The sequence below is a fragment of the Thalassophryne amazonica genome, chromosome 17 (assembly GCF_902500255.1).
Source record: "Thalassophryne amazonica chromosome 17, fThaAma1.1, whole genome shotgun sequence".
In the NCBI taxonomy this organism is placed as follows: domain Eukaryota; kingdom Metazoa; phylum Chordata; class Actinopteri; order Batrachoidiformes; family Batrachoididae; genus Thalassophryne; species Thalassophryne amazonica.
Genome location: NC_047119.1, coordinates 58,182,305 through 58,209,466, shown reverse-complemented (window position 1 = coordinate 58,209,466; position 27,162 = coordinate 58,182,305). Strand labels below are relative to the sequence as shown.

General features: G+C 46.8%; 1 protein-coding gene across 1 annotated transcript in view; it reads right to left on the bottom strand.

Annotated features, from left to right (window-relative positions):
• The window catches only part of si:ch211-222n4.2 (uncharacterized protein LOC101885505 homolog), a 33,069-nt gene extending 7,765 nt beyond the window's left edge, over positions 1-25,304 (bottom strand). The window contains exons 1-3 of the mRNA XM_034191810.1: positions 24,925-25,304; positions 12,621-12,679; positions 12,347-12,462 (exon numbers count right to left, since the gene is read on the bottom strand). Coding sequence (XP_034047701.1) covers positions 12,347-12,462; positions 12,621-12,679; positions 24,925-25,222 — 473 coding nt within the window. The 5' untranslated portion in view covers positions 25,223-25,304. The remainder of the gene's footprint in view (positions 1-12,346; positions 12,463-12,620; positions 12,680-24,924) is intronic.
• Positions 25,305-27,162: the final 1,858 nt, after the last annotated feature.

Below are 27,162 nucleotides of genomic sequence, written 5' to 3'. Positions count from 1 at the left end.
AGGTATCGATAAGTGAATCAATAAGGAATCGGATCGATAAGCGGAATCGATAATGGTATCGATATCAATAAAATCTTATTGATACCCAACCCTAATAAACACAGGGGCGAAATCAAGGATCATCGACATGCCAGTCTGCAACATTGGCACTGGCAAGGCGATTTTCGATACACTTGATGAAGTTCTGAGGTATGTTTTATTTTTCATTACGAGGTCTGTCCAAAAAGTATCTACCTTTTTATTTTTTGCAAAAACCATATGGATTTGAATCACGTGTGATTGCATCAGCCAAGCTTGAACCTTTGTGCGCATGCGTGAGTTTTTTCACGCCTGTCGGCTGCGTCATTCGCCTGTGAGCAGGCTTTGTGTGAGCACTGGTCCACCCTCTCGTCGGATTTTTATTGCGAATAAATGTCTGAACGATTTGGAGCTTTGCTGCATCAAATTTTTCCAGAAACTGTGAGAGACCTCCAGGTGGACACCATTCGGAAAATTTTGATGGCTTTCAGCAACGATTTTATGGGGATTACACAGATTAAGAAGTGCTCCAGCCGGTTTAAAGACCGCCCACAGCGTCTGAGAGTGCGGCGCGCTCTGAGCACCGATCGACAGGCTCAAACCCCACTCAAACAACCAGATCATTTCCAACGTGAAGGCTTTGTTGATCCGGGACGTCGTCTAACTTTCACAAAAAAGGCAGAAGGCGTGGACATCAGCACTTTTTCGGCACATTCTACTGTTACAGGAGTTTTTTCACGGAAAGAGAAGCGGAGGATTGCGCCACCATGCCGCTCATGGCGCAGGACAAAACCACCTCCGTGTTGGTCTCACAGGACGACTTTCAGATGGCTCAGACGGCTTCCGGTTGCTTTTCAGTTGTGTGAGTATCCGAGAAATTGTGCATGAGCTGGACATGTCCCAACATGTCCTGTGAGGCTTCATCACGGCGTTGCTTTGCGCCATGCGGCTCCGCCGCGACGCACGGAGTTCCTCCGTTCCTCTTTCCATGACAAAAACTCCTGTAACAGTGGAATGTGCCGTTCATTTCTAAACTGGACGCTGTCTTGATCCGGTATGTCATCTGACTAGCACAGGAACTGCGGAAGACGTGGACATCAGCACTTTTTCGGCACATTGAGACAGACGTGCGGAGGAACTCCGCGCGTCGCGGCGGAGCCGCATGGCGCAAAGCAACGCCGTAATGAAGCCTCACAGGACATGTTGGGGCATGTCCAGCTCATGCACAATTTCTCGGATACTCATACGACTGAAAAGCAACCGGAAGCCGTCTGAAAGCCACCTGAAAGCCGTCCTGTGAGACCAACACGGAGGTGGTTTTGTCCTGCGCCATGAGCGGCATGGTGGCGCAATCCTCCGCTTCTCTTTCCATGAAAAAAACTCCTGTAACAGTAGAATGTGCCGAAAAAGTGCTGATGTCCACGCCTTCTGCCTTTTTTGTGAAAGTTAGACGACGTCCCGGATCAACAAAGCCTTCACGTTGGAAATAATCTGGTTGTTTGAGCGGGGTTTGAGCTTGTTGATCAGCGCTTGGAGCGCGCCGCGTTCTCAGACGCTGTGGGCGGTCTTTAAACCGGCTGGAGCACTCCTTAATCTGTGTAATCCCATAAAATCGTCGCTGAAAGCCATCTAAATTTTCCGAATGGTGTCCAGCTGGAGGTCTCTCACAGTTTCTGGAAAAATTTGATCCAGCAAAGCTCCAAATCGTTCAGACATTTATTCGCAATAAAAATCCGACAAGAGGGGTGGACCACTGCTCACACAAAGCCTGCTCACAGGCGAATGACGCAACCGACAGGCGTGAAAAAACTCACGCATGCGCACGAAGGTCCAAGCTTGGCTGATGCAATCACACGTGATTCAAATCCATATGGTTTTTGCAAAAAATAAAAAGGTCCAATACTTTTTGGACAGACCTCATATATTCGATTTATTTTTCCATTTTATTAATGTATTTCCACTAGTGACACACAGTTATTGTTTCTGTAAAAAAATAACTACATTTGACACATTCAGTTAGATAAAATTCAGCTTGATGCATGAATACAAGGTCTCTATTGTTTGAAATTAAACTGTGGAGGAAATACTAATGATCCTGACTTTAATGTCATTGTGGCAACTCATAATATGTGGACAAAACCCAGTTATGTGATACCGCTATGCAGTTGTGTGTACTGTAATAAAACCGATTTTGGTGCAATTTGGAGGTTATAAGGATTTTGTGTTGATTTTATGGATTTTCTCACTTGGTTATACAGGTGGACCCTCAAAGGGGTTGACATGTATGCACCTAAACCGTTATCGTATAATCCAGATATTGCAGTCACCGGACAAAAAGTCCCAGTGTTTCTGTATTGTTTTCCATGTTGTCATGACCAGCCCTGTTCCAGGCTTTGATCCCTTTTTTGCCCCTTTCTTTGCTGCACCTTCTGTTCCCGCTTTGATTTATTAGTGGTTTATTTTCATCATGAGTTATTCTGTTATGTTTTTCTTATCACTTTGTTACTTTCCATACTATAGCCATTGTCCAGTTCTGTTCTACTTTTGTTCAGCCCATTTGTGTTTTCATTGTTTATCATTTAGCTTTCATCTGTATATGTTTTCTGTTATACTTTTATATCGGGTTTTGATTTCTGTTTATTAGTCTGTTCCTGTTTAATTCTGCTTTTGTATTGATTTCCTGATCAGTTCTAGTTACTTTTGTACTCATGCTCATGTTTGATTTTGGTTTCTGTTGTTGTATTACATTCTGACCATGATTTCCATTTTAGCTCTGTTCTGCTTTCGCTGTTTGTTTCCATTCTGCACCTCCCATCATGTCTTCATTCCTGGTCTCACGCCCAGTTACTTCTGTTCACTCCACGCCCTGCACCTGCCATTGTTTCCCTCACTTTGATGCAGTCTGTTTTGTTTCCGTTCGCTCACACTCTTGCACCTGCTCCCGTGTCTTTGTCTATTACATCACGCCACTGTGCTCACTCCCTTTAGTCACTTGACTCCCATTCACACATCTTTGTCTTTTCTTCTCTCCACCTTGTGCTCTCTTCCCTCACTGTCTTGCACAACATGGTGTCTTTGTTCATGAGCCACGCCCCCTTTCTGGATCCTTCCTCTCACGTGCACCTTGTTTACACCACCTGTCACTAATTAGTCCACATGTATTTAAACCCCACAGTTCTTCACTTCCTCGCCAGATTGTTGTCTTAGCACACTTTCCAGTGCCCATTACAGTCCTGTTTTTTGTCTTGCCGTGTTTTGGAACCTTGCTTTGTTACCTTGACCATGCCTTTTGCCTTATCCCAGATGTCTGGTATTGCTTGTGCCTCTGAACCCTGCTCGTTTGTGACTGCGTCTCAGCCTGATCCTGTTTGTACCTCTGCAACGCTGACTGACCACATATGTACTGAACCTTTGCCTGAAATAAAGACCACGTTTTCTCTTACACCTAAATCAAGTCTGGGAGTCTGTATTGCGGGTCCAACTGCTCCTGGTGACGGGCTCCCGCCCGTCCTGCCACATGTAAGAAACACCATATACTAACTGATTTTGTATAATGGATTTTTCGCTCACATCGGATAAAATGTCCCATCCTATCGCAATGTATTTCCATTAAAAGCCCCTCGCATGTGGGTCCGAGTCATTTTCGTGATTAAAGACCGGCCGTTTATTTTTTCACACCATGCTCAGACTCAGACCCACAGCCTAACATGCACCTGTTAAATCAGACACAGCAAAAAAGCTGTAATTTGACACTTTTCTGCTTTAACTCCTTCGTCTCCCCTCATATTTTAATATAATAGTTTTTGCAGTACGCACACTGATTACAAATGGATCAGAAAAGTCCATAACTTTACAACACAGAGTCTGAAAAAGATGAAATTCTACAGCTTCCCTTTGATTTGGAGGTGATGACTGCAGAAAAAAAACGCTTGTTGATGTTCAAATTAATCTATAAAAAAGCATAGTCCAGTGATAGAGAACTTTAAACTGTCACGCATGTCATTGCATGACACGGAGTTACAGAGCTGCAGCTGCATAAATCAGGCTTTAAATTAATTAAATAATCATCAGAAATTGTAAATGGATGTAATTTGATAGCTTAACTATTTTTATATTTATTTTGATAGTACCTGCACCTCGATGTGTTGCTGTATGTGGTTAAATGATTAATAAAAATGTTGAAAACATAAATGGTTAATTCAGTAGGTCAGCACAATTGGAACCAAAATGGCCCCATGTTCTAAGTTGATGTTACTCTCCTCAGTCAAGGGGCTCTAGTTGCCAGGAGAAACATCAAAAACAAAACAAAGACATTACTCTAAAAATCATTTTTTGAGCATTTTGAAAACGGTAAATTTTATATCTTGCGCCCAGCCTTGATTTTGCATTAGAGGGAACACTGCCTTTTGGCAGCCCAATTGATGGAAATTTCATCACAGCGATGGAGAACTTTAATCCCTGTATTTTCATTGTCATTTGTCTTTGGGTCTTTCTGCTTTGATATACGTCACCAGGAACAATGGGTAGAAATCAGGATCACAGCTGAGAGATCAGGATCAAAGCTTCGAGGTCAGGATTAAAGGGCAACATTAAAGCTCATGCCCCCACCCCTGGTCCACACAAATCAGTAATAAGAAGTGGCAGGGGATCACCCAAGTACATTCTTATGATAAATACACAGTAAATTCACCAGTGTAAAACTAACACTGACAGTGCTAAATTAACACTGCCAGTGAACATATGGTCCCACTCTGCCCAGAGTAGTTCTGGTGGTACTGGATTACTGGTGATTTTACTTTGTATGAATGAAACTGGTCAACTGCTTCTTGAGATATTGCACTAGCAAGCAAAAATGGACAGACGGACACACAGGGGTGGGTGGACAAACGGATGGACGAACACGCTGATCACTATATCGCTCCATATTTCATACTGGTGGATAACAAAGGTGAGCAATTAGACTCAAACATTAGCATTGAGAACAAAGGCTAAGCTCGAACAACAGTCAAACCTGATCAGTAACAAAGATCAGGGTGACAGGCAGTGGTGGGCACAGTTCTGCTAATCCGCTAACCGCTAATTATCGAAGATAATGTTTTCAATATCCGATTAGCTTTTCAGATAATTTTGAAAACCATCAACGGACAAATTATCTTCCGATAAGTTTTGGTCTGACAATTTTTAGTCCGCTAGCATTTTTGCAGATGTCGCTTTTTGTAGTAGATGCACAGTTCTATCTTCTACAAACAGAGAAAACTGGTTCAAGAAGAAACCGCTCTATCCTCTGCAGGCATAGGAGAACTGGTCATCGCAAAGAAAAAAAGATCATTTCTTTTTACCCCATAGTGACCAAATTTTAACCAAACTAATTTTGGACAAGTTATTTAAATTAATGTCACGTCTGAAGTTTTATAAGTGAGAATATCAGATATATGTTTTAGTTTTAAAGTATTGGACTAATTTTAAAGGTTTTAGTGTGAACATGGTGTGTGCACAGTGCATTCTGGGTAAATGTTCACGACAGGAGAAATGCATTTGAGATGCTCCGATCAGGCTCCACAAGGTCAACAGCATTAAACTCTTTCTATACTGTGCCTAAAACTCTCGGGAATATATTCTCTGGGTTTATAGACATTTTTATTGTGTTTGTTTTATGTATAAATGCCAGAAGAAGTCCAGGTTGCTTCCTCCAAAAGCCGAACAATCTGTTAAATTGTGATTCAGGCAGTGTGATATAACTGGCATCAAAATGCATAGAACACTGCCATCTACTGGTGACCAGTTATATCACAGTGGTGTCGACCGCAGGTTTTTAAAATTATCTGTAGGTTTCCAAAACCTGAGAGACCACACATAAGGAGATTAAAAAAAAATCATAGATCTGACAGGTTTAGTTGTACAGTATGTGGTGTCAGCCACATGGTAAAAACAACACACACAAACAGATTTCACCCACAAACATTCCCAGGTCAAACACCTCGCTTCTGATTGGCTGCATGTCACATTTCGCTCCTCACATCCTTCTTAACACACCACACACAGCAGGAATATCTAATAAGATTATATTTAGCGTCATCACAATTGTCGGGGCGTCCTTAAGATTGTCGGAAGGGGAAGATCGGGTCCAATATCAGCCTAATTATCTTGCCATGTGAACCAGGCTAGATGTTATGACGTCTCACGGAGCGATTGATCTGTTATAACACCACACCGAGCCGATAACCGATTGGATGTTATGACGCCTCACAGAGAGACTGATCGATGCGTTATGACCATTCAAAAGGCGATTCCTATCACCACACAATAACAACCATACACGAGAAAGTTTTTTGACAGTTCTTTTATTGAAAGAAACCTTGTCTCCCTAACTGGATAGAGTTGTGATGTGATCACGCGTGCGTTTAGGTGCTGTCTAGCAGGATCTTGAAAATTTCTTCTTTTTTTTTATACAAATGAAAAAAATGACATTTTACAAAATCACATTTATTGTAAACACCAACACATGTTACACTGATTCACTTGTGTTGGTTTTTACATAGAATGAATGAATCAACTAATCATGAGCGGAGGCTTAGTTTACCCATAATCCCCTCTGGGCATCTGTGTGTTAATGTTCAAATCTTCAGAATTAGTGCATTATTTTAAAATGAACAGATATGTGTTATATATCACTTTGTACATTTTAAGAGTTTACATTAATGTAGTTATTCTCTCCGCAATAATTTTATTTATAAAGCAAAACCATAATTACCTCCGCCAAAGAGGTTGTGTTTTCAGTCACATCCGTTTGTTTGTTGGTTGGTTGATTTTTAGCAGGATTACTCAAAAAATCCTCAACAGATTTCAATAAAATTTTTACCAGGGGTGTATCTTGGCCTAACTTAGAAGTCATTAAATTTTGGTAATGATCCGGAACACAGTCTCAGGTCCCACTGTCGCTGCCCACGTGGGCGTTGAAATCCCACAGGAGAACAATGGAGTCCCCAGTCGTAGCACTATATAGTACCCCTCTCAGGGACTCCAAGAAGATCGGGTACTCTTCAATGCCGCTCAGTCCGTAGGCCGAGACAACAGTGAGAGACCTTTCCCGACCCGAAGGCGTAGGGACGCGACCCTCTCGTTCACCGGGGTGAACTCCAACACATGGTGACTGAGCTGGGGAGCAATAAGCAATGCTACCCCAGCTCTCTGCCTCTCCCGTGGGCAACGCCAGAAAAGTGGAGTGTCCAGACCCTCTCCAGGAGTTGGGTACCAGAGCCCAAGCTGTGCGTGGAGGTGAGTCTGACTATCTCTAGTCAGTATCTCTCAGCCTCCCGCACAAGCTCAGGCTCCTTCCCCCCCAGTGAGGGGCAACAGCCAGGGGATGCGAGCGCGGGACCGGCCGTCGGGCCACCCACCCTCAACTGCCACCCAATCCTCTCTGCACCCGACCCCATGGCCCCCCTTTGCAGGTGGTGAACCCATAGGAGGGCGGGCCCCACGTTGGCTCTTTCGGGCTGAGCCTGGCCGGGCCCCGTGGGCTAAGGCCCGACCACCAGGCGCTCGCGTGCAGCCCCAACCCCAGGCCTGGCTCCAGGGTGGGGCCCCGGCTCTGCCATACCGGGCGACATCTCGGTCCTTGATTTTGTACTGGTCATGGGAGCTTCTGAACTGCCCTTAGTCTGACCCGTCAACTAGACCTGTCTGCCTGGGAGACCCTACCAGGGGCACAAAGCCCCCAACATAGCTCCTAGGATCATCCAGGTACACAAACTCCCCCACCACAATAAGGTGGCAGTTCGAGGGTGAGAGCTGGAGGGAGGTGATCGGGAGGCATAGCCTCCCCGATCTGAACCCGAGTGGTGTTCAGTTGTTGGACTTCTGTGCTAGTCACAGTTTGCCCATCACGAACACCATGTTCGAGCACAAGCATGTCCATAAGTGCACGTGGCACCAGGACACCCTGAGCCGGAGGTCGATGATCGACTCCGTAGTTGTATCATATTGACCTTCAGCCATGTGTCTCGGACACTCGGTGAAGAGAGGGGCAGAGCTGTAGACTGATCACCACCTGGTGTTGAGTTGGATCCGCTGGGAGGAGAGGAAGCTGGTCAGACCTGGCAGGCCCAAACGTATCGTGAGGGTCTGCTGGGAACGACTGGTGGAACCCTGTGTCAGTGAGGTCTTCAACTCCCACCTCCAGGAGAGCTTCTCCCAGATCCCGGGGGAGGTTAGAGACATGGAGTCTGAGTGGACCATGGTTTCCACCTCCAATGTCATGCAGCCGCTCATAGCTGTGGTCGCAAGGTCTCTGGTGCCTGTCCGCGGTGGCAATCCCCGAACCCGGTAGTGGACGCCAGAAGTAAGAGATGCCGTCAAGCTGAAGAGGAGTCCTACTTGTCTTTGTTGGGAAGTGGGACCCCGGAGGCAGCTGACAGGTACCGGCAGGCCAAGCGTGCTGCAGCCCGGCAGTCGCAGAGGCAAAACTCGGGTCTGGGAGGACTTCGGGGAGGCCATGGAGGAGGACTATCGGTCGGGCCTCACAGAAATTCTGGCAAACCGTCCAACGCCTCAGGAAGCGGAAGCAGCTCTCCAACTGCACTGTTTACGGTGCAGGTGGGGAAGCTGTTGACCCTGACTGGGGATGTTGTTGGGCGGTGGAAGGAATACTTCGAGGATCTCCTCAATCCCATCGTCACGTCTTCCGAAGAGGACGTAGAGATTGGGGACTCAGAGGCGGACTCACCCATCACCCAGGCCGAAGTCACCAAGGTGGTCAGAAAGCTCCTCTGTGGCAAGGCTCCTGGGGTGGATGAAATCCGTCCTGAGTACCTTAAGTCTCTGGATGTTGTGGGACTGTCTTGGTTGACATGCATCTGCAGCATCACATGGCATCGGGACAGTGCCTCTGGATTGGCAGACCGGGTGGTGGTCCGTCTGTTTAAGAAGGGGGGACCAGAGGAGTGTGTTCCAACTAAAGGGGGATCACACTCCTCAGCCTCCCCTGTAAGGTCTATTCCAGAGTACCTGGAGAGGAGAATTCGACCGACAGTCGAACCTCGGATTCAGGAGGAGCAGTGTGGTTTTCGTCCTGGTCGCGGCACCTGGACCAGCTCTACACCCTCCATCGGGTGCTCGAGGGTTTATGGGAGTTCGCCCAACCAATCCACAGTGTGTTTGTGGATCTGGAGAAGGCGTTCAATGATGTCCCTGGGGGCACCCTGTGGGGGGTGCTCCAGGAGAATGGGGTCCAGGGTCCTTTGCTAAGGGCTATCCGGTCCCTGTACGACCGCAGCAGGAGCTTGGTTCGCATTGCCGGTTCAGTCAAGCCTGTCTCCAGTGCACGTTGGCCTCCGCCAGGGCTGCCCTTTGTCACCGGTGTCTGTTCATTACCTTCATGGACAGAATTTCTAGGCGCAGCCAGGGTGCAGAGGGGGTGCGGTGTTGGGAACCACAGAATCTCATCTCTACTGTTTGCGGATGATGTGGTTCTGTTGGCTTCGTCAAGAATCTCATCTCTGCTGTTTGCGGATGATGTGGTTCTGTTGGCTTCGTCAAATCAGGACCTTCCGCATGCACTGGGGCGGTTTGCAGCCGAGTGTGAAGCGTCCGGGATGAAAATCAGCACCTCCAAATCTGAGGCCATGGTTCTCGACTGGAAAAAAGGTGCTTTGCCCTCTTCAGGTCGGTGGAGTGTCCTTGCCTCAAGTGGAGGACTTTAAGTATCTCGGGGTCTTGTTCACGAGCGAGGGATGGATGGAGCGTGAGATCGACAGACGGTTCGGTGCAGCGTCTGCAGTGATGCGGTCACTGTATCGGACCGTCGGGTGAAGAGAGAGCTGAGCAGGGGGCAAAGCTCTCAATTTACCGATTGATCTACTTCCGACCTCACCTATGGTCATGAGATGTGGCTCATGACCGAAAGAACAAGATCGCGAGTACAAGCGGCCGAGATGAGTTTCCTCTGCAGGATGGCTGGGCGCTCCCTTAGAGATAGGGTGAGGAGCTCAGAGTTGAGCCGTTGCTCCTCCACATCGAAAGGAGCCAGCTGAGGTGGCTTGGGCATCTTTTCCAGATGCCCCCTGGACAACTCACTGGAGAGTTGTTCCGGGCATGTCCCATTGGGAGGAGGCCCCAGGGAAGACCCAGGACACGCTGGAGGGACTACGTCTCTCGGCTGGCTTGGGAACGCCTCGGGGTTCCCCCAGAGGAGCTGGGGGAGGTGTGTGGATCAGGAGGTCTGGGCGGCTTTGCTTGAGCTGCCGCCCCCGCGACCCGACTCAGGATAAAGTGGAAGAAAATGGATGGATGGATGTATCTGGAACACGATCTGGATCCAGTAATTTTTTTTTTTAAGGATTCTTTATCATTGCAGGATATGGCCAATTTCAACATTTTTGCATCTAACTTCATGAAGATGGGTCACAAAGGCTGAACAAAAATTAAGTTACGACACAACAATAATTGAGCATTTGTTTCTCCTCATTGAATAAACTTGTTATTAGAAAATAAAAAAACTTGTGTAGTTCATGCAGTTTCTCTTTATAAATACATTTGCTTAAGATCTCAGGGTTTAACCCTCTGGGGCTGACACCGTCATATACGACAGCTAAGACCAAGCTTTACTAAATTATAAATAACTTTTTAATGATATGAGATAGAAACTTACTCTTTTTTTTTTGCTGATAACTCCGTGGACTTTCGGGCCACCATCCACCATCTTTGTACTCCTCATAGAAGCTGTGTGATGACGTGAGCAATGTGAGTGTCCAATCGAATTGGTTCACTGTCACATGGTTTTTTAAAATCCAATTGTAGGGAAGATTCACCTCATGTGACACACCAAAGATTGTTTTTAGGAGTGATGTGTTACTAGTTGGCCTGTTTGAATAGCTCCCTGGCTGCTCCAATGCAATTACGCACAGAGAAAGTGAAAGTGAGCAGACGGAGAGTCTCTCATACAATCTCACGTGCTCACACAGTGTGTGAGTATCAGGACTGCTCGACTAGTTTTCCTGTGAATGTTACTGGATAAGCCTGTGGCAAGCTTTCTCGCTCCGGCGTAAAGCACTGTTTACCATATCAATGGAGCAAGGGGGGAGGGGCCGCTCCTCAAACTGAATGAGCCTTGAAGTGTGAATGTTGCTTTCAGAGCAGGAGAGAACAAACACACAGTCAACTTCATAGTAGAAGTTTGTGATGTGACCCTTGTGTAATAGCAGACAGAAATTGCTTTGAGATGAAGACAAACACAATGCATGGACCATTTTGTATTTTTTCAAAATATAAAATGTTTTTTGTTTGAACCTTTATGTTGTACAGTCTTTCACACAAGAGCCCAAATTACCTTTATAAAGTGTCAAAACAGTTGCTTATTATAGTTTGCTGTGTGTTTTGAATAAATGTGTGTGGAAAATTATTTTCCGTTTTCCTTTCTTATTTCTGATTGTAAACCTGTATTACACTTATAAAACGCAACTACAGCATATATATTTTGAAAGTACAGGTTGTCCTGAAAAAAAAGAGACATAAAACTTGATTCTGGGATGCAGGGGAAGCTGTTAACAGCAATAATAATACATTTATGCCAGGCAAGTGAACTGTCCAAAAAATGCCCTCGGATCCCAGAGGGATAACCACTGAATCTGAAACATGTTGGTAGATGCGTGAAATGAGGTGGAATAAGTCTCTTTGCCAAAGGGTATTCCATGTGACGTCAGTGACCCTATGGCCTTGGTGGAGGTTTGCGCTCTCCGAGTGCTTCTAGTTCAAACCTGCTTTCCATTTCAAGACCTCTGCCTCATTGCTGGACCACTGTATCCTGTCAGGGTAAATGACGCTTTCCTACAGCAGGGGGCAGAGCGCACAAAGACAGAAGTACTGGCTCATGGGCTGTTTGGGTTTGTGATTGCCATTGGTTCTGTTAGAAGCTTTGGCGGTGTTTAAACTCAAAAACAGCTTCTTAGTAGCTGAGAGTGAGAGCTTCTGATAAGTTTTTAGACAGTTTATCGTTAAAAAAAGATAACTTTTCAGTTAGCTGATTGCCAGTTATCCAAGCTAACTTTTTGGTTAGCTGTGCCCACCACTGGTGACAGGTCATAAATTAGAAACAAAGATGAGCAATCAGGATTTAAGAATGTTTGTTAAGAGCTCAAAGGAATAACCCTCTCACAAAAATAAAGAGATAAAAGGAAAACATCAAACAGAGGAGCACTGATCTTGGCGGTGGTATGCCCTCTTTGAGTGCTCTTCTAATTTATTTTGTTTGGCTTGGACCAACTGAACCACAGTGGTGACTTCTCATACCGAGGACTGAAGTAAGTGAAGTGTGAGCAACATGAAGATTCACCTCAGTGGTTGGTCCGGTATACGCCGCACGTCCTGTGGTGGTACCTCAGGGTAGGTCCCATTAAGGACTTTGCTTCCCTTTGTTGGAGGTCCAAAATCTTGTTGACTGTGTTGGAGCTTAGAGGAAAGAAAGAAAAATCCAGTCAGAAAAATGACGTGCTGCACTCCAAAATATATTTTAGCTGGAGGTGATTTATCTTCCTTTTGTGTGACTCTCTTATTAGTCAATGCCAATACTGCTGTACAAATCAACACAGCTGAACAACCAAGGAAACTTGCATCTTACCTTTTCTACTTAACTGTGGAGAATCCATGATCATCTTATACTGCAACTCTGCAAAATCCAAGCAAATATTACTGGAAGTTATAAACACAAAATAATTTGAAAGCACCCATGGCGTGACTGCTTTGAGGCCAAAGGAAGGATCACCTATACTACAGGGTGCTGAGATGAAGCCTGTTCATGACAGTGACACTGGATCTGTCTACCTAATGCACAACTGAAAAAACCAAACACCATCCACGTTCCACAGTCACAACTCTGCATTTGCCATGTGACCAACATGCACAGACTGTAGGTCTGTCAGGGGGTTTGTCATCACATGCAGCAGAGCATTAATTTTGGAATGCATGCCTAGATTAAAAGGTGATGATAACTATAATTCGACAAGACTCAAATTAGTTGTCAATATGACCTCTGACTCTGTGTGTAGATGTCATAAGGGTTGTGAAAAATATTAATTCTTAAAATCATCTAGTTGCATCTCATTGTCCGTGTGTTGTTTTAAAGCTACAGTGTGCAGAGTTTAGGGTTGTTCATTAGCAGAAACTGACATTCATAACCATCTATTCATTACAGTAGAAATACCTGCAATAACAACTCAATGTGTTTTCATGAGCTTATAATTAGGCCTTCAAATGTACATGGGAGTGCATCCCCTCATGGAAGTCCCATAGACTGAATATATACTGGACAGAGTCTGCGTGACGTCATCCATTGGTTTTCTATAGAGACCCAGAACAGCCGAAATGACCCCCTTTTCTGGGTGTTGCATAAAAGGCCGGCATGTGGGTGGTTCTTTGTGTGACGAAAAAAGCCTAAACATGCCCCTCTCTCTGAATCTAAACCACCAGCTAACAGGCTAACCTTGGTTTGGGTGTTTATTAAATCATGTTTTTGTGAACTGTGCAGTGGTTCTCACTAGGGGTGTCGGGAAAAAAAAAAATCGATTCACATCCGAATCGCGATTCTTATTTATTACGATTCTGAATTGATCCAAAATTTCCAAGAATCGATTTTTAAAAAGCATTTTTTAAAACATTTTCTTGCTTACTGGCTGCGTGTACTGTTTGTCAGGCAACGGCTTCTGTACTACAGCGTACCCGCGGGGGGGGTCCGGCGTGCTTCAAACACTCAAGCTGCAGAGTTCAGTGGCTGCAGCTTAGCATGGCGGACGAAGTGCTAATTCAGCCAGCACCGTCTTTGTTGAAGGCAAATGTTTGGGCGTATTTGGATTTTATTAGAGCTTGACATGACTTATGCAATGTGCAAAATCTGCAAAATGAAAGTCAAGTACTTCGGAAACACTTTAAATCCGCAAGCCCACATGCTACGCTATCACCCGGAGCTAAAAGAGGGGAGCAGCGTATCTGCCGATTACTGAGCAGCGCTTTGCTAAACTGCCAGCCAACTCCGAATGAGCAAAGCAGATAAGTACATTTACATCTACAATCACTTGATTAACCTTGTAAAGCTGCATTTTCTTAAACATAAACATTTTTTAAGTAATATAACCATTTCTCAGTGCTCTTTGAATCGAAAATTGATTCTGAATCGAATCGTCACCCCAAGAATCGGAATCAAATTGAATCATGAGTTGTTGTAGGATTCACATCCCTAGTTTTCATAACAGTTTACTTTGGTGTGGACAGTACAAATGACCAGCGATATATTTCTTCATTAATCGTGCATTAAGTGGGCCTACATACAGCTGCTAAAAGTGCTAACATCATTAGCACACAACATTAAATAAGACAAGAGTTTCACTCAGCGTCCATATTACAACAGAGATGTCTTAGATGATCCGTTAGGACGTTTCACTGCACAACAAGCCATATTATTCCAGGAATTTCTAATAAAATACTTCAAACAGGCAAAAGCAAGTGGCTCCATTTCAGTGGGAGACTACAGTTACCAACTCCTTGAAAAATAAACAAGGGACACTTCACTGGCAAGGCTGGCCAACCTGATTGCCTTCAGTCCTCCAAATGTCGTGAGATTGTTTATTTTTTATGTTGTTGTTGCATTTTTTTTGTGTATGAAACAATTTTAAACTATTTGATGTGTACTTGCAGGGCTCGAAATAGTACGTGCATGTGCTAGTTTGTGCACGTATTATTCGAGCGGTGCACGTAATTTTATACTGCACTTGCACTGGTGCAAGTAACTTTATCCAAGTTTTATCAACTATAAGCACCAGTAAAATGAACCAATAAAGGAATAAATAAGGAAAAAAACAATTTCCAGTGTGTTGTCTTCGTCTCCCCTGCGTTGCGTTTTATGACTCAGACACACGGAGCGAGTTGCTGTGCTCCATTTGTTGTCTTTGTGCGCGCACATGTAAACAAAGAAATGAGAAAAAAAAAAAAACTGTCTGGCTGCGGTTCCCCCCCCCCCCCCCCCCCCCCCAAACTCTGTCATCATTGTGTTATAAACCAGTCAACATTTGTTTTATTATACATCTGTGTAGTTAATAAAATTATCTTCACAATTAGTTCACGCGCGCATGTGAAAAAAAAAGTGGTTGTCGCTGCGGTTCCTTTATGGAACCCACGTCACTTAAAGTGATATTTTTTTTCTGGCCATGATAATTTGTGCGCACGTTTTCCTTTAATCATGCCCTCGAATTAATAAAACGTGCACACGTTTTCCTTTAAATGAGCCCTCGAATTAATAAAACGTGCGCACATTTTCCTTTGTTCAAAATGAACATAATATGACCTAAATTGTCATCCTTGCGACGCTTCAACCTCAGCATCCTTTTAATGTGCTTAAACTCCAGATGATGTCATGCTGGGCAGCTGGAGTTCCCTGTATGTCCTTGTGCACCCAAACCATGCTAATACACCCTGACCAGATCCATTTCTAATGGGGAAATGTATTACAATGTCTCCTGGTTTGTTGACTAACAGTCAGCATTAATGTGTCAAGACAATACTGAGTGCACATTTTACAAATTATGGCCACGTTTAAGTAGATCGTGCCCTTGTTTTACGATGCTTAAAATGTGCGCACAATATAATAAAAGGTGCGCACGTTTTATATCGTGCGCACATTCTCTCCACATGCAAAACATTTTGTGATGACACTTCCAGGGCTTCGTAGTTCCTCGCTCTCTCTCTCCCCCTGAAACGCTGTCATAACTGTGTTATAAACCAGTCACCATTTGTTTTATTATACATCTGTGTAGTTAAGAAATAAAATAATCTTCACGGACGATTTGTTCACGTGCGCACGTGAAAAAAAAACTGAGGGGAGAGCAGCAGCAGCGGCAAACTCTACCCAGAGAGGAAGAGTCTGAAACATCAGAGGAGTTTTAAGGTTGATATAAGACTGACGTTTGGTTGTGCAAGTAACTTTTTTTTGGTGCAAGTAATTTTTTTGTTACTAGCACCAGTGCAAGTAGGTTAAAATATGTATTCTGACCCCTGACTTGTGTTTCTATCTATGGGGCAATTCCTTTTTTTCAAGAGATGGTTGGCAAACCTAATGGGCACAGTCACTGTTGCTCAAAACAACCACGCCCTCAATTATACATAATTTTGTTAAAATGTATTAAACTATGAACTTAGGAAAAAATTCCCCCCAACCCCATAGAGTTGTCATGAAGGAAGAAACTATCTATAAAGATCATAACCATTTTTTTTGTACCAGGCTGTAAACATGTTTATTTCTGCTCTAGAGTAGGACATTTTATCATGGACTTCTATGAGAATTTGTTCTCTTTTGGAGCCAGCCTAAAGCCACCAATCAAGGAAGTATGAAAATGTCTTCTGCATTCGGGTCAAAATGCAAGCTTGAGTGTTTCCGCTTGAGCAGTCCCCATGTTGATACAGCAGCCAACCTTTCCCATTTTCTAGCTCAGCTGAAAAACTGAAGAAAAAACAAGAGGAATCAGTGATTGCTCCTCTATACACAGTGTTGGTTGCTACTGCAGGCTCCCCTTATTTTTGTGAAATGGAGATGCGTATTTATTGCTTATCACAGGAGAAAGAAAGGGAGTGTGAACCCCATCACTAAATCAAGCAAAGACCTGAAGAAAAACCCATCACAAGTTGAAGTCATCATACATACCAAATTTTATACTTTATTTAAAGCCAAACCTCAACTCTAATACAGGTGAGCTGCGTACAAATAGAATTCTGTATTTTATATATAAAATAATAATACAGCTAGGTATTTTTTGGCCACTTTGCTTCACGAACCATCTCCTGTACAGCTTCAACACCATGATAACCCTGTTGTGAAAGTGTCGTGTCACGGACCCACAACAGGGGGCGTTAATGAACGGACAATGGATAAGCCAAAAAGTAACAATTTAATGTTGTGAATCACACAACGATGTACAGACAATAACAATACAGTGACTGTCAATCATACACCAGGTGACGTGTGGGCAGGCTCGACGATAGAAGACGCCTGGCAAGAGAAAAGCCGGATCCACACAGCTTCCACCGCCAACGGAGCTGAAGAACACCGGAGCCGCCAAGCCTGCGCCCCAGGTGGCCGCTGTCTTCAGCAGTCAGACCCGGTACTGCTGGCAGAGAACAGAGACAGTCCAGATGAGTGTGAGGTGGCACACTCAGTAATCCCACAGTCTGTATTCAGTAAATGAGGGAGAACCTCCACCTCCAATCAGACACTCGTGCAGCTCCTGAGTTAACCACTTATCTGAGTGGGGTGTGAGGCGAATCCGTCGCAGTCCACACCAAACGCCAACTCCACAGATAAGGCCACCACAGGAAAACGGCTGCAAAAAGAGATCAGACTAATACTCAAAGTTTAAGTCAGCAGAGAAAATTACCTGATTGGTAGTTGATTTCTCGGCGGGGAGGTGGAGTTGCAGTCCGGCCTTTATGGATGAGTGACAGCTGGTACGGATGATGAGTGACAGCTGTCACTCCTGGTCACTCCGACGCCCTCTCGTGCTTGAAGCCCGCACTTCAAGCAGGGCGCCATCTTGTGGTGGTGGGCCAGCAGTACCTCATCTTCAGCGGCCCAACAACAGGACCCCCCCTCAACGGGCGCCTCCTGGCGCCGACCAGGCTTGTCCGGGTGCCGCCGATAGAAGTCGGCCAGGAGGGCCAGGTCCAGGATGAAGCTCCTCTTCACCCAGGAGCGTTCTTCGGGTCCATACCCCTCCCAGTCCACCAAATACTGGAACCCCCGGCCCTTCCGACGGACATCCAGGAGCCGGCGCACGGTCCAAGCCGGTCCCCGTCAATGATCCGGGCAGGAGGCGGCGCCGGTCCGGGGGTACAGAGGGGTGAAACGTGGTGAGGTTTGATGCGTGACACATGGAAAACCGGGTGGATCCGCAGTGAAGCTGGCAGCTTCAGCTTCACTGCGGCTGGACTGAGGATCTTGAGTATGGGGAAAGGTCCAATGTATCTGTCCTTCAACTTCTGGGATTCCACTTGCAGGGGAATGTCCTTTGTGGAAAGCGAAACCTCCTGCCCAGGCTGATACGCAGGGGCCGGGGCACGCCGGCGGTCTGCATGGTTCTTGGCCCTCGTCTGGGCTTTGAGCAGGGCAGAGCGGGCGGTACGCCACACCGACACCTTCTCAGATGGGCCTGGACCGAGGGCACCCCGACCTCTCCCTCCACCAGCGGGAACAATGGGGGCTGGTACCCCAAACACACTTCAAACGGGGAGAGGCCGGTGGCAGACGAGACTTGGCTGTTATGAGCGTACTCGATCCAGGCCAGATGTTCACTCCAGGCCGTTGGGTGCGCGGAGGTCACGCAGCGGAGGGCCTGCTCCAGTTCCTGGTTAGTCCGCTCTGCCTGCCCGTTAGTCTGGGGGTGGTACCCAGACGAGAGACTGACGATGGCCCCCAGTTCCCTGCAGAAACTCCGCCAGACCTGGGAGGAGAACTGAGGACCACGATCTGAGACAATGTCTGCTGGAATCCCATGCAGACGCACGACGTGGTGGACCAGGAGGTCTGCAGTCTCCTGGGCCGTCGGGAGCTTCGGGAGGGCCACGAAGTGGGCCGCCTTGGAGAACCGGTCCACTATCGTTAAGATGGTGGTGTTTCCCTGGGACGGCGGGAGGCCCGTGACAAAGTCCAGGCCGATATGAGACCAGGGGCGACGAGGCACAGGCAGAGGCTGGAGGAGGCCTTGGGCCTTGTGGTGGTCGGCTTTGCCCCTGGCACAGGTGGTGCAGGCCTGGACATACTCCCGGACGTCGGCTTCCATAGACGCCCACCAGAGAGCGCTGCCGGACCACTGCCACGGTCCTTCGCACCCCCGGGTGACAGGAGAGCTTGGAACCGTGACAGAAGTCAAGGACCACAGCCCTGGCCTCTGGTGGGACGTACAGTTTGTTCTTCGGACCTGTCCCCGGGTCCGGGCTCCGTATCAGGGCCTCCCGGACGGTCTTCTCCACGTCCCAGGTAAGGGCGGCCACGACAGTGGACTCGGGGATGATGGTTGCAGGGGGGTCTGACAGCTCGGTCTTGACCTCCTCTTCGTGCACCCGGGACAGGGCGTCAGATCGTGGTTCTTTGTCCCGGGGCGGTAGGTGATCCGGAAGTCAAAACGCCCGAAGAACAGCGACCAGCGGGCTTGCCTGGGGTTCAGACGCTTCGCGGTCTGGATGTACTCCAGGTTCCGATGGTCCGTGAAAACCGTAAATGGTACCGATGCTCCCTCCAACAGGTGTCTCCACTCCTCAAGAGCCTCCTTCACCGCAAGAAGTTCCCGATTGCCGACGTCATAGTTCCGTTCAGCCGGGGTCAACCTGCGGGAAAAGTAGGCACATGGATGGAGAACCTTGTCGGACTCCTCGCTCTGGGACAGCACGGCTCCTATCCCTGAGTCAGAGGCATCCACTTCAACAACAAACTGGTGCTTGGGATCGGGCTGCACCAGAACCGGTGCAATCGAGAACCGGCGTTTTAACTCCTTAAACGCGGCTTTGCACCGATCCGACCAGGTGAAGGGGACTTTTGTGGAGGTCAGGGCTGTCAGGGGGCTAACTACCTGACTGTAGCCCTTGATGAACCTCCGGTAGAAATTTGCAAAACCGAGGAACTGTTGTAGTTTCCTACGGTTCGTTGGTTGGGGCCAATCTCTCACCGCCGCAACCTTGGCCGGATCAGGGGCGACGGAGTTGGAGGAGATGATGAACCCCAAGAAGGACAAAGAAGTGCAGTGGAACTCACACTTCTTGCCCTTCACAAACAGCCGGTTCTCCAACAACCGCTGTAGGACCTGACGTACATGCTTGACATGGGTCTCAGGATCCGGAGAAAAGATGAGTATATCGTCTAGATATACGAAGACAAACCGATGCAGGAAGTCCCGCAAGACGTCATTAACCAATGCTTGGAACGTCGCGGGCGCATTGGTGAGGCCGAACGGCATGACCAGGTACTCAAAGTGACCTAACGGGGTGTTAAATGCCGTCTTCCACTCGTCTCCCTCCCGGATCCGAACCAGGTGATAAGCATTCCTAAGATCCAATTTCGTGAAAATTTGGGTTCCATGCAGGGGTGTGAACACTTAAACCAACAGAGGTAACGGGTATCGGTTGCGAACCGTGATCTCGTTCAGCCCTCTGTAATCAATGCATGGACGGAGTCCGCTGTCCTTCTTGCCCACAAAAAAGAAACCAGCACCCATCGGGGAGGTGGAGTTCCGGATCAACCCGGCAGCTAACGAGTCCCGGATGTAGGTCTCCACTGATTCGCGTTCTGGACGTGAGAGGTTGTACAGCCTGCTGGACGGGTACTCAGCGCCCGGTATCAAATCAATGGCACAATCGTACGGACGGTGCAGGGGCAGTGTGAGTGCCAGATCCTTGCTGAAGACATCAGCAAGGTCGTGGTACTCGGCCGGCACCGCCGGCAGATTGGGGGGGACTGAAACCTCCTCTTTAGCAGTCACAGGGTGGAACCGAGGATCCTAAACACTCCCGGTGGCAGGTTTCGCTCCACTGAACCACAACCCCAGACAGCCAATCAATCCGGGGATTGTGTTTTAACACCGATGGAAAACCCAAAATCACTCGGGAGGTAGAAGGTGTTACATAAAACACAATCTCCTCCCTGTGATTCCCAGACACCACCAATGTCACTGGCTGTGTCTGGTGTGTGATTAGTGGAAGAAGGGTGCCATCTAGCGCCCGCACCGACAATGGTGACGGTAAGGCCACTAGAGGGAGCCCAACCTCCTTTGCCCATCTGCTATCCAGCAGATTCCCCTCTGACCCCGTGTCCACCAGTGCTGGGGCGTGAAGGGTTAGATCCCCACTCAGGATCGTGACTGGGATTCGTGCAGATCGTTGGGGTTTCCCCACGTGGGTGTTGTGACCCACCCTTAGCCCAGTCTCTAAGGACGAGTGCTGTTGCTTTGACCGTTTGGGGCATTCTCTCTGTATGTGCTCGGTAGAGCTGCAGAGAAAACACTCTCCACGGATCAGCCTCCTTTGTCTCTGAACTGATCGTTTTTTGGCCCTGCTCGTTTCCATAGCAACGTCAGCAGGGGGAGCTGTTGTCACGTGGAGAGCCCTGGCAGTGGAGCGTGGGGAAGTCGGCTTCCTTTCGGACCCGGGAGGAAGAGGGACGGCTTGTGCCTGGCCACGCACCTCATCTCGTTCCCGTCGGTGTTCCGTTAATCGGTTGTCTAACAGTATAACCAGGTCGATAAGCCCATCTACATCCCGCGGCTCGTCCTTCGCCACCAGGTGCTCCTTAAGGACCAGAGACAGTCCATTTACAAAGGCGGCGCGGAGCGCAACAGCATTCCAGCCGGCTCGCGCTGCCACGATGCGGAAGTCGACTGCATACTTCCCTGCGCTCCGACGCCCCTGCCGTATCGACAGCAGCACACTTGAAGCGGTCTCGCCTCTATGAGGATGGTCGAACACCTGTCGGAACTCCCTCACAAACTCAGTATAAACCGTTAGGAGCCGTGAATTCTGCTCCCAAAGCGCCGTAGCCCAGGCACGTGCCTCTCCTCCAAGCAAATTGATCATATAAGCCACCCGGATGGCGTCTGCTGCGTACATGACGGGACACTGTGAAAAGACGAGCGAGCACTGCATCAAGAAGTCCGCGCACGTCTCCACACAGCCTCCGTACGGCTCCGGAGGACTTATGTATGCTTCAGGGGAAGGTGGGGGGGTTCGTTGAACGACCAGCGGAATGTCTGTTTCTGGCACACGGTCAGCAGGAGGAGGTGCTGCAGCAGCGCCCTGAGCACGCGCTTCCACCTGGGCGGTGAGAGCCTCCATCCTACGATTGAGAACACTGCTCTGCTCGGTAATTAAATCCAACCGAGCGGTAAAGGCGGTTAAGATGTGATGCAGCTCACCCAACACGCCTCCTGCTGGCGCCTGTGCACCTCGCTCTTCCATTGGCTGTTCAAGCGATGGTTGACGCCCCTCGGGATCCATGACGCTGGCCGAGAAATCCTGTTGTGAAAGTGTCGTGTCACAGACCCACAACAGGGGGCGTTAATGAACGGACAATGGATAAGCCAAAAAGTAACAATTTAATGTTGTGAATCACACAACGATGTACAGACAATAACAATACAGTGACTGTCAATCCTACACCAGGTGACGTGTGGGCAGGCTCGACGATAGAAGACGCCTGGCAAGAGAAAAGCCGAATCCACACAGCTTCCACCGCCAACGGAGCTGAAGAACACCGGAGCCGCCAAGCCCTGCGCCCCAGGTGGCCGCTGTCTTCAGCAGTCAGACCCGGTACTGCTGGCAGAGAACAGAGACAGTCCAGATGAGTGTGAGGTCGCACACTCAGTAATCCCACAGTCTGTATTCAGTAAAGGAGGGAGAACCTCCACCTCTAATCACACACTCGTGCAGCTCCTGAGTTAACCACTTATCTGAGTGGGGTGTGAGGCGAATCCGTCGCAGTCCACACCAAACGCCAACTCCGCAGATAAGGCACACCACAGGAAAACAGCTGCAAAAAGAGATCAGACTAATACTCAAAGTTTAAGTCAGCAGAGAAAATTACCTGATTGGTAGTTGATTTCTCGGCGGGGAGGTGGAGTTGCAGTCCGGCCTTTATGGTGGTGGTGATGAGTAGTGGATGAGTGACAGCTGGTACAGATGGAGTGACAGCTGTCACTCCTGGTCGCTCCGACGCCCTCTCGTGCTTGAAGCCCGCACTTCAAGCAGGGCGCCATCTTGTGGTGGTGGGCCAGCAGTACCTTCTCTTCAGCTTCCCACACAACAGGCCCTCTGTATCTTGTGCTAATCACAGCAGTTTCTTATCGCACACCATATTATAATGGCAGCTGGTTGTTGAATGCCCTACAAAGTGCTGGAGTACCATAGAGCAGCAACAGCTACTTTGAATAAATAAAGTGCTTAGACCCATTTTTGTCCTGAATGACAAATGGCCCCTAAAACATCAAAAACAGATGCCTCGGTTGAAAAATGTCAATCTTCTCCCTTAAAGCTGTACCGCCTCTGTTTTTTTTTTGTTTTTTTTTTAAGATTTATGTCAAAAAAAGGATTTTCTTTGCCACGACTTTAATATGATTATTGCCAATGTGATTAAATTTGCATTGTCTGGAAACAATTAAGAATGTCACCTGAAGAGGAGAATTTCAACCGATCAGACACCATGACCTACATTTGGTAGCAGCATCAGATCATGTAGGGGCTTCCTCTGAGTTGAGCGAGGGATGCTGTACCTAGCATACCTCACAAAGAGTCAGTCAGCATAAAGAAAGGTAGCATGACATCCAAGATTGTGGAAAACACTCCAAAACATCTTATGCCTGTATAAATCTTTTTTTTTTTTATATGGCAAATGTTAACAAGAAATAAACATTTCCAAATCTAAAAACACCATTTTTGAAACCAGATAACACCTCTGAAGTGATTTACATATATCTTACTGATATTAGCGTGCACACCCCGGGAATAGGTACGGTCGGACATCCGGGTCCCTGATGCACGCGCACATAGCAACGCACATAGTAACCAGCGAGCCGCTGAAAACAAATCGCTGTCGCGCTCATTTCCTACTGACACCCATCGCGCTCACATCGTTCTGCCACGTTTTTTTCTACTTTATACCAGTTTTCACAGAGAATGCCACGATCATGTGTTGCAATTGACTGTACCAACCACGATAAGTTAAAAGATCAATAAGTGCATATTTTTTTCGAGCTCCCAAAGCGCCACACTCTGCTCTCTCTTCATTCCGCTCGGCTTGCAGGAATGCATTCTGTCTTCAGCTGTGAGTTCTCCGCTTTCAGGCTTTCCAACTCTTCCATTTTAGGACACCTGTTCCATGTTAACGTAATCAGGTGACGCTGGACAAGGCGAGTCCTCATGGTCACGCAGGTCAGCTGGAGGCAGGAACTCTCTGGGTGAGGTTACTGTTGTAGCAGGTTCACCGAGAGAGGCAGCTGCAGGAGGTGAGCCGAAATGAAGCTTTGACTTTGTCCTCATTGGCCTGGGGCGTAGCTGGTCGAGACTCTTCACATTTCTGCTTTGGCTGTAGCGTTCCACACACGATCATGGCATTCGCTGTGAAAACTGGTGTATATTAAGTAGAAAAAAAATGTGGCAGAACAATAACAGCGCAATGGACGTCAAGTACGAAATGAACGCGCCAGCGGTTGTTTTCAGTGGCTCGCTCGTTACTATGTGTGTTGCTATGTGCGTGTACATCAGGGACCCGGATGTCCGAATGTACCTTCGCCATTTGGCATGACCAAATCAGCAGGCCTTTGTGAATAAACAGAGGTAAAGACGACTATATCAACAATGGTTGTTGAGTGCGCGTACAGTTTGTTTTCAGCGGCGACCCAAAATGGCGGCCGCAACTACGAGGAAGTGACGTAGGCCCGACCGTACCCATATGCATGACACGGGTGCATCAGGTCAAAGGTTACCTCAAAATCTCAGCCATGTGCACACACACTTCCTCATGTAGACGCAATAGAAGGAAAAGAAAATATTTGCTATGGAATCCTCACCCCATGTTCTTTTCATTAAAATGAGCTGTAATTTTGCACGTTACAAAAATAGACCAACAATGCTCGGATTTTGACAGAAACCAAATTTTGACAGTTTTGTGAAATTTGAAAGGCTGTACACCTTTAACTGATGTTATGATATAGTTTGACAGTTAAATTTAAAGGTTTTTTCCTCCCTTTAGGCACAAAACTCAATATACCTCGCAACGTCTGACTTTGCAACTGACACAAGGAGCAAAATCTATCTCACTACTAGCCCCTTTTTAAAAATTGTTACTAAATGGTAGTATGCATTAAAAATCCAATAAGGAAACTTTTTTTTCACCTTTATTCTCCCGTCTGAGGTGGTCTATTTCAGCGTGGAGCTTCTCCAGAGTATCCTTGTGTTGCTCCTGCAGGAACTGGACGCTCCTCTCCAGGCAGGACACTCTCGGATCCGCTCCAGTGCGTGAGGAGGACGAGGAGGACTCCTCCGCTCGTCTCACAGCTCCTCTCCCTGCTGGAGGAGGAGGAGCAGGCAGAGGCCGGAGGAGAGGCCGTCGAGAAGACTTCCCTAGACAACCGACGCGGTTCCACTGCGGCAAATTGCGTATTGGTGGGAAGTGGTGACTCGACACCGACATAGTAATCGCCAGTGTTCTCACACAGCTTCCAAAGTGTCAGTTCTTACAGTCACAAATCCCAGGTGGACATATTAAACTGAATTAGCGCAAACACAGCCGCTATATGCTACATTTAGCTAACGACCGTTGTCGACCGGACAGGTCGCGTTGTCGGCGTTGCCGTGACAACGCGACCTGTCCGAGTGCCCGTAAGGCTGCACTCAGGGCAAAGAAAACCCATATTATGATTTATAAGCCCCGCCCTTTTGCCATGATTGGCAGAATCAAAGACCAATCACGGCATTCTGAGCATCCACAACAGTAATTTTAATGTTTTGAGACCATACAGTGGACACCATTTGACTTATGCAATTTGAAACTGTGGATACAAGTACTTTATTTACTCAAAAAGAATGACAGGTTGACTTTTCATTAAAAAACAACTGCAATGTGGTAAAATGTATTCAAATATGAATGAACAGGATCTTAATAATATTAACTATCGCATGCTGTATTTTTTTTCTCAAGATTTGTTTATGCATAAGTTTGAAAAAACAACAGATCATAAGTTTAGGATAAATGACTTATCATGAATTTAATTTTCGAAGTGGCACTAATGACAACACTCATACTGAACATAATTTCGCTTGCATATACTGATTTTGGAGATCAAGCAATAATTGCAGATGGGCTTTCTGAGGTCCCAGATAGCTTTTCTGATTTCCTTTTCTAACTTTCAGAATTTAGTAAATTAGCATATGGTCCATTGATACTTATGTGTAGACACTAGTCCCTAGAGGCAACTATTTTTCATTTCAAATCTGGGCAAATGCAGTCCCAGAAAATTCTGAATGTGACAAACAGAAACAGGTGTTGTAAACAAGTCAATGCTGCTAAAAATACAAACTTACAGAAAAAAGATACTATTCTGACATGGTTTGCACATAAGACTGACATAGCATGTTTCAAGTACACACATATATGTCAGAAGGTGGGGGGGACATACCATATTCTGTCCACCCTGGTTGAAAAGGTGTGTGTGTGTGGGGGGGGGGGGGGGGGGGACATGTCCCCCTATCCCCCACCAAATTGCGCCCATGCTCGCCAAGTCCTGTTAATTCTTCACAGGGGATCCCAATGCTTTCCCAATAACTGCAGTTTTTTTTCCTTTAAATTTTGCTAATTTAAATTGCTTATATTTCTGTTCTGTGCAATATTCCAAAAGTTGATATGAGCATACCAGAATTCTACTACTGTATAAGACCTCTGGAAGTAGTGTTCAAGTTAAAAAAAAAAAAAAAAAGAGCACATCAGTAAAATTAACCCATATTTTAATCAATTTAAGATTACACAGTGGTTCTCAACCTGGTCCTCAAATACTGCCTAACCTACACATTTTCCATCTTTCCCTGCTCAGCCAATGAAGTAATTCCAGACACCTGAAGAAGCTAATGAGCTTGTGGTAGAGCAGGGAGACATGGAAAATGTGTAGGTTGGTAGTACTTGAGGACCAAGTTTGAGAACCACTAAGATAACATAACTTGCAAGGTTGCTAGGTGGTTGTAACATCCAATTCAGCGTTTGTGATCGTACTCTGGAAGCACACAACATCCCTCCCGAAATGACAGTCCAGTTCAAGTGCCCCCTCCCCCCCAAAAAAAATTCCCAATTCATATATTAAGAACATTACTGCCTCACTAAGGTTTTCATCACCATCTGTTGGGATTAGACAATATTGATGTTCCACACAATCAATTCCAAAATTGAGCCAGACCATATGAGAATTCTGCTAGTGTGCAAGACTTACAGAAGGGCACAATGTTGTTGCACAGTTCTGGCGGTTTTGTACAAATTTCTACACTTCTATGTAGCACACAACACCCTTCCACAAATTGCCATCATTTTCAAAATTTATATTGCAAAAAGAAGCTGGAAGGTGACTTGATAACATCACTTGATCT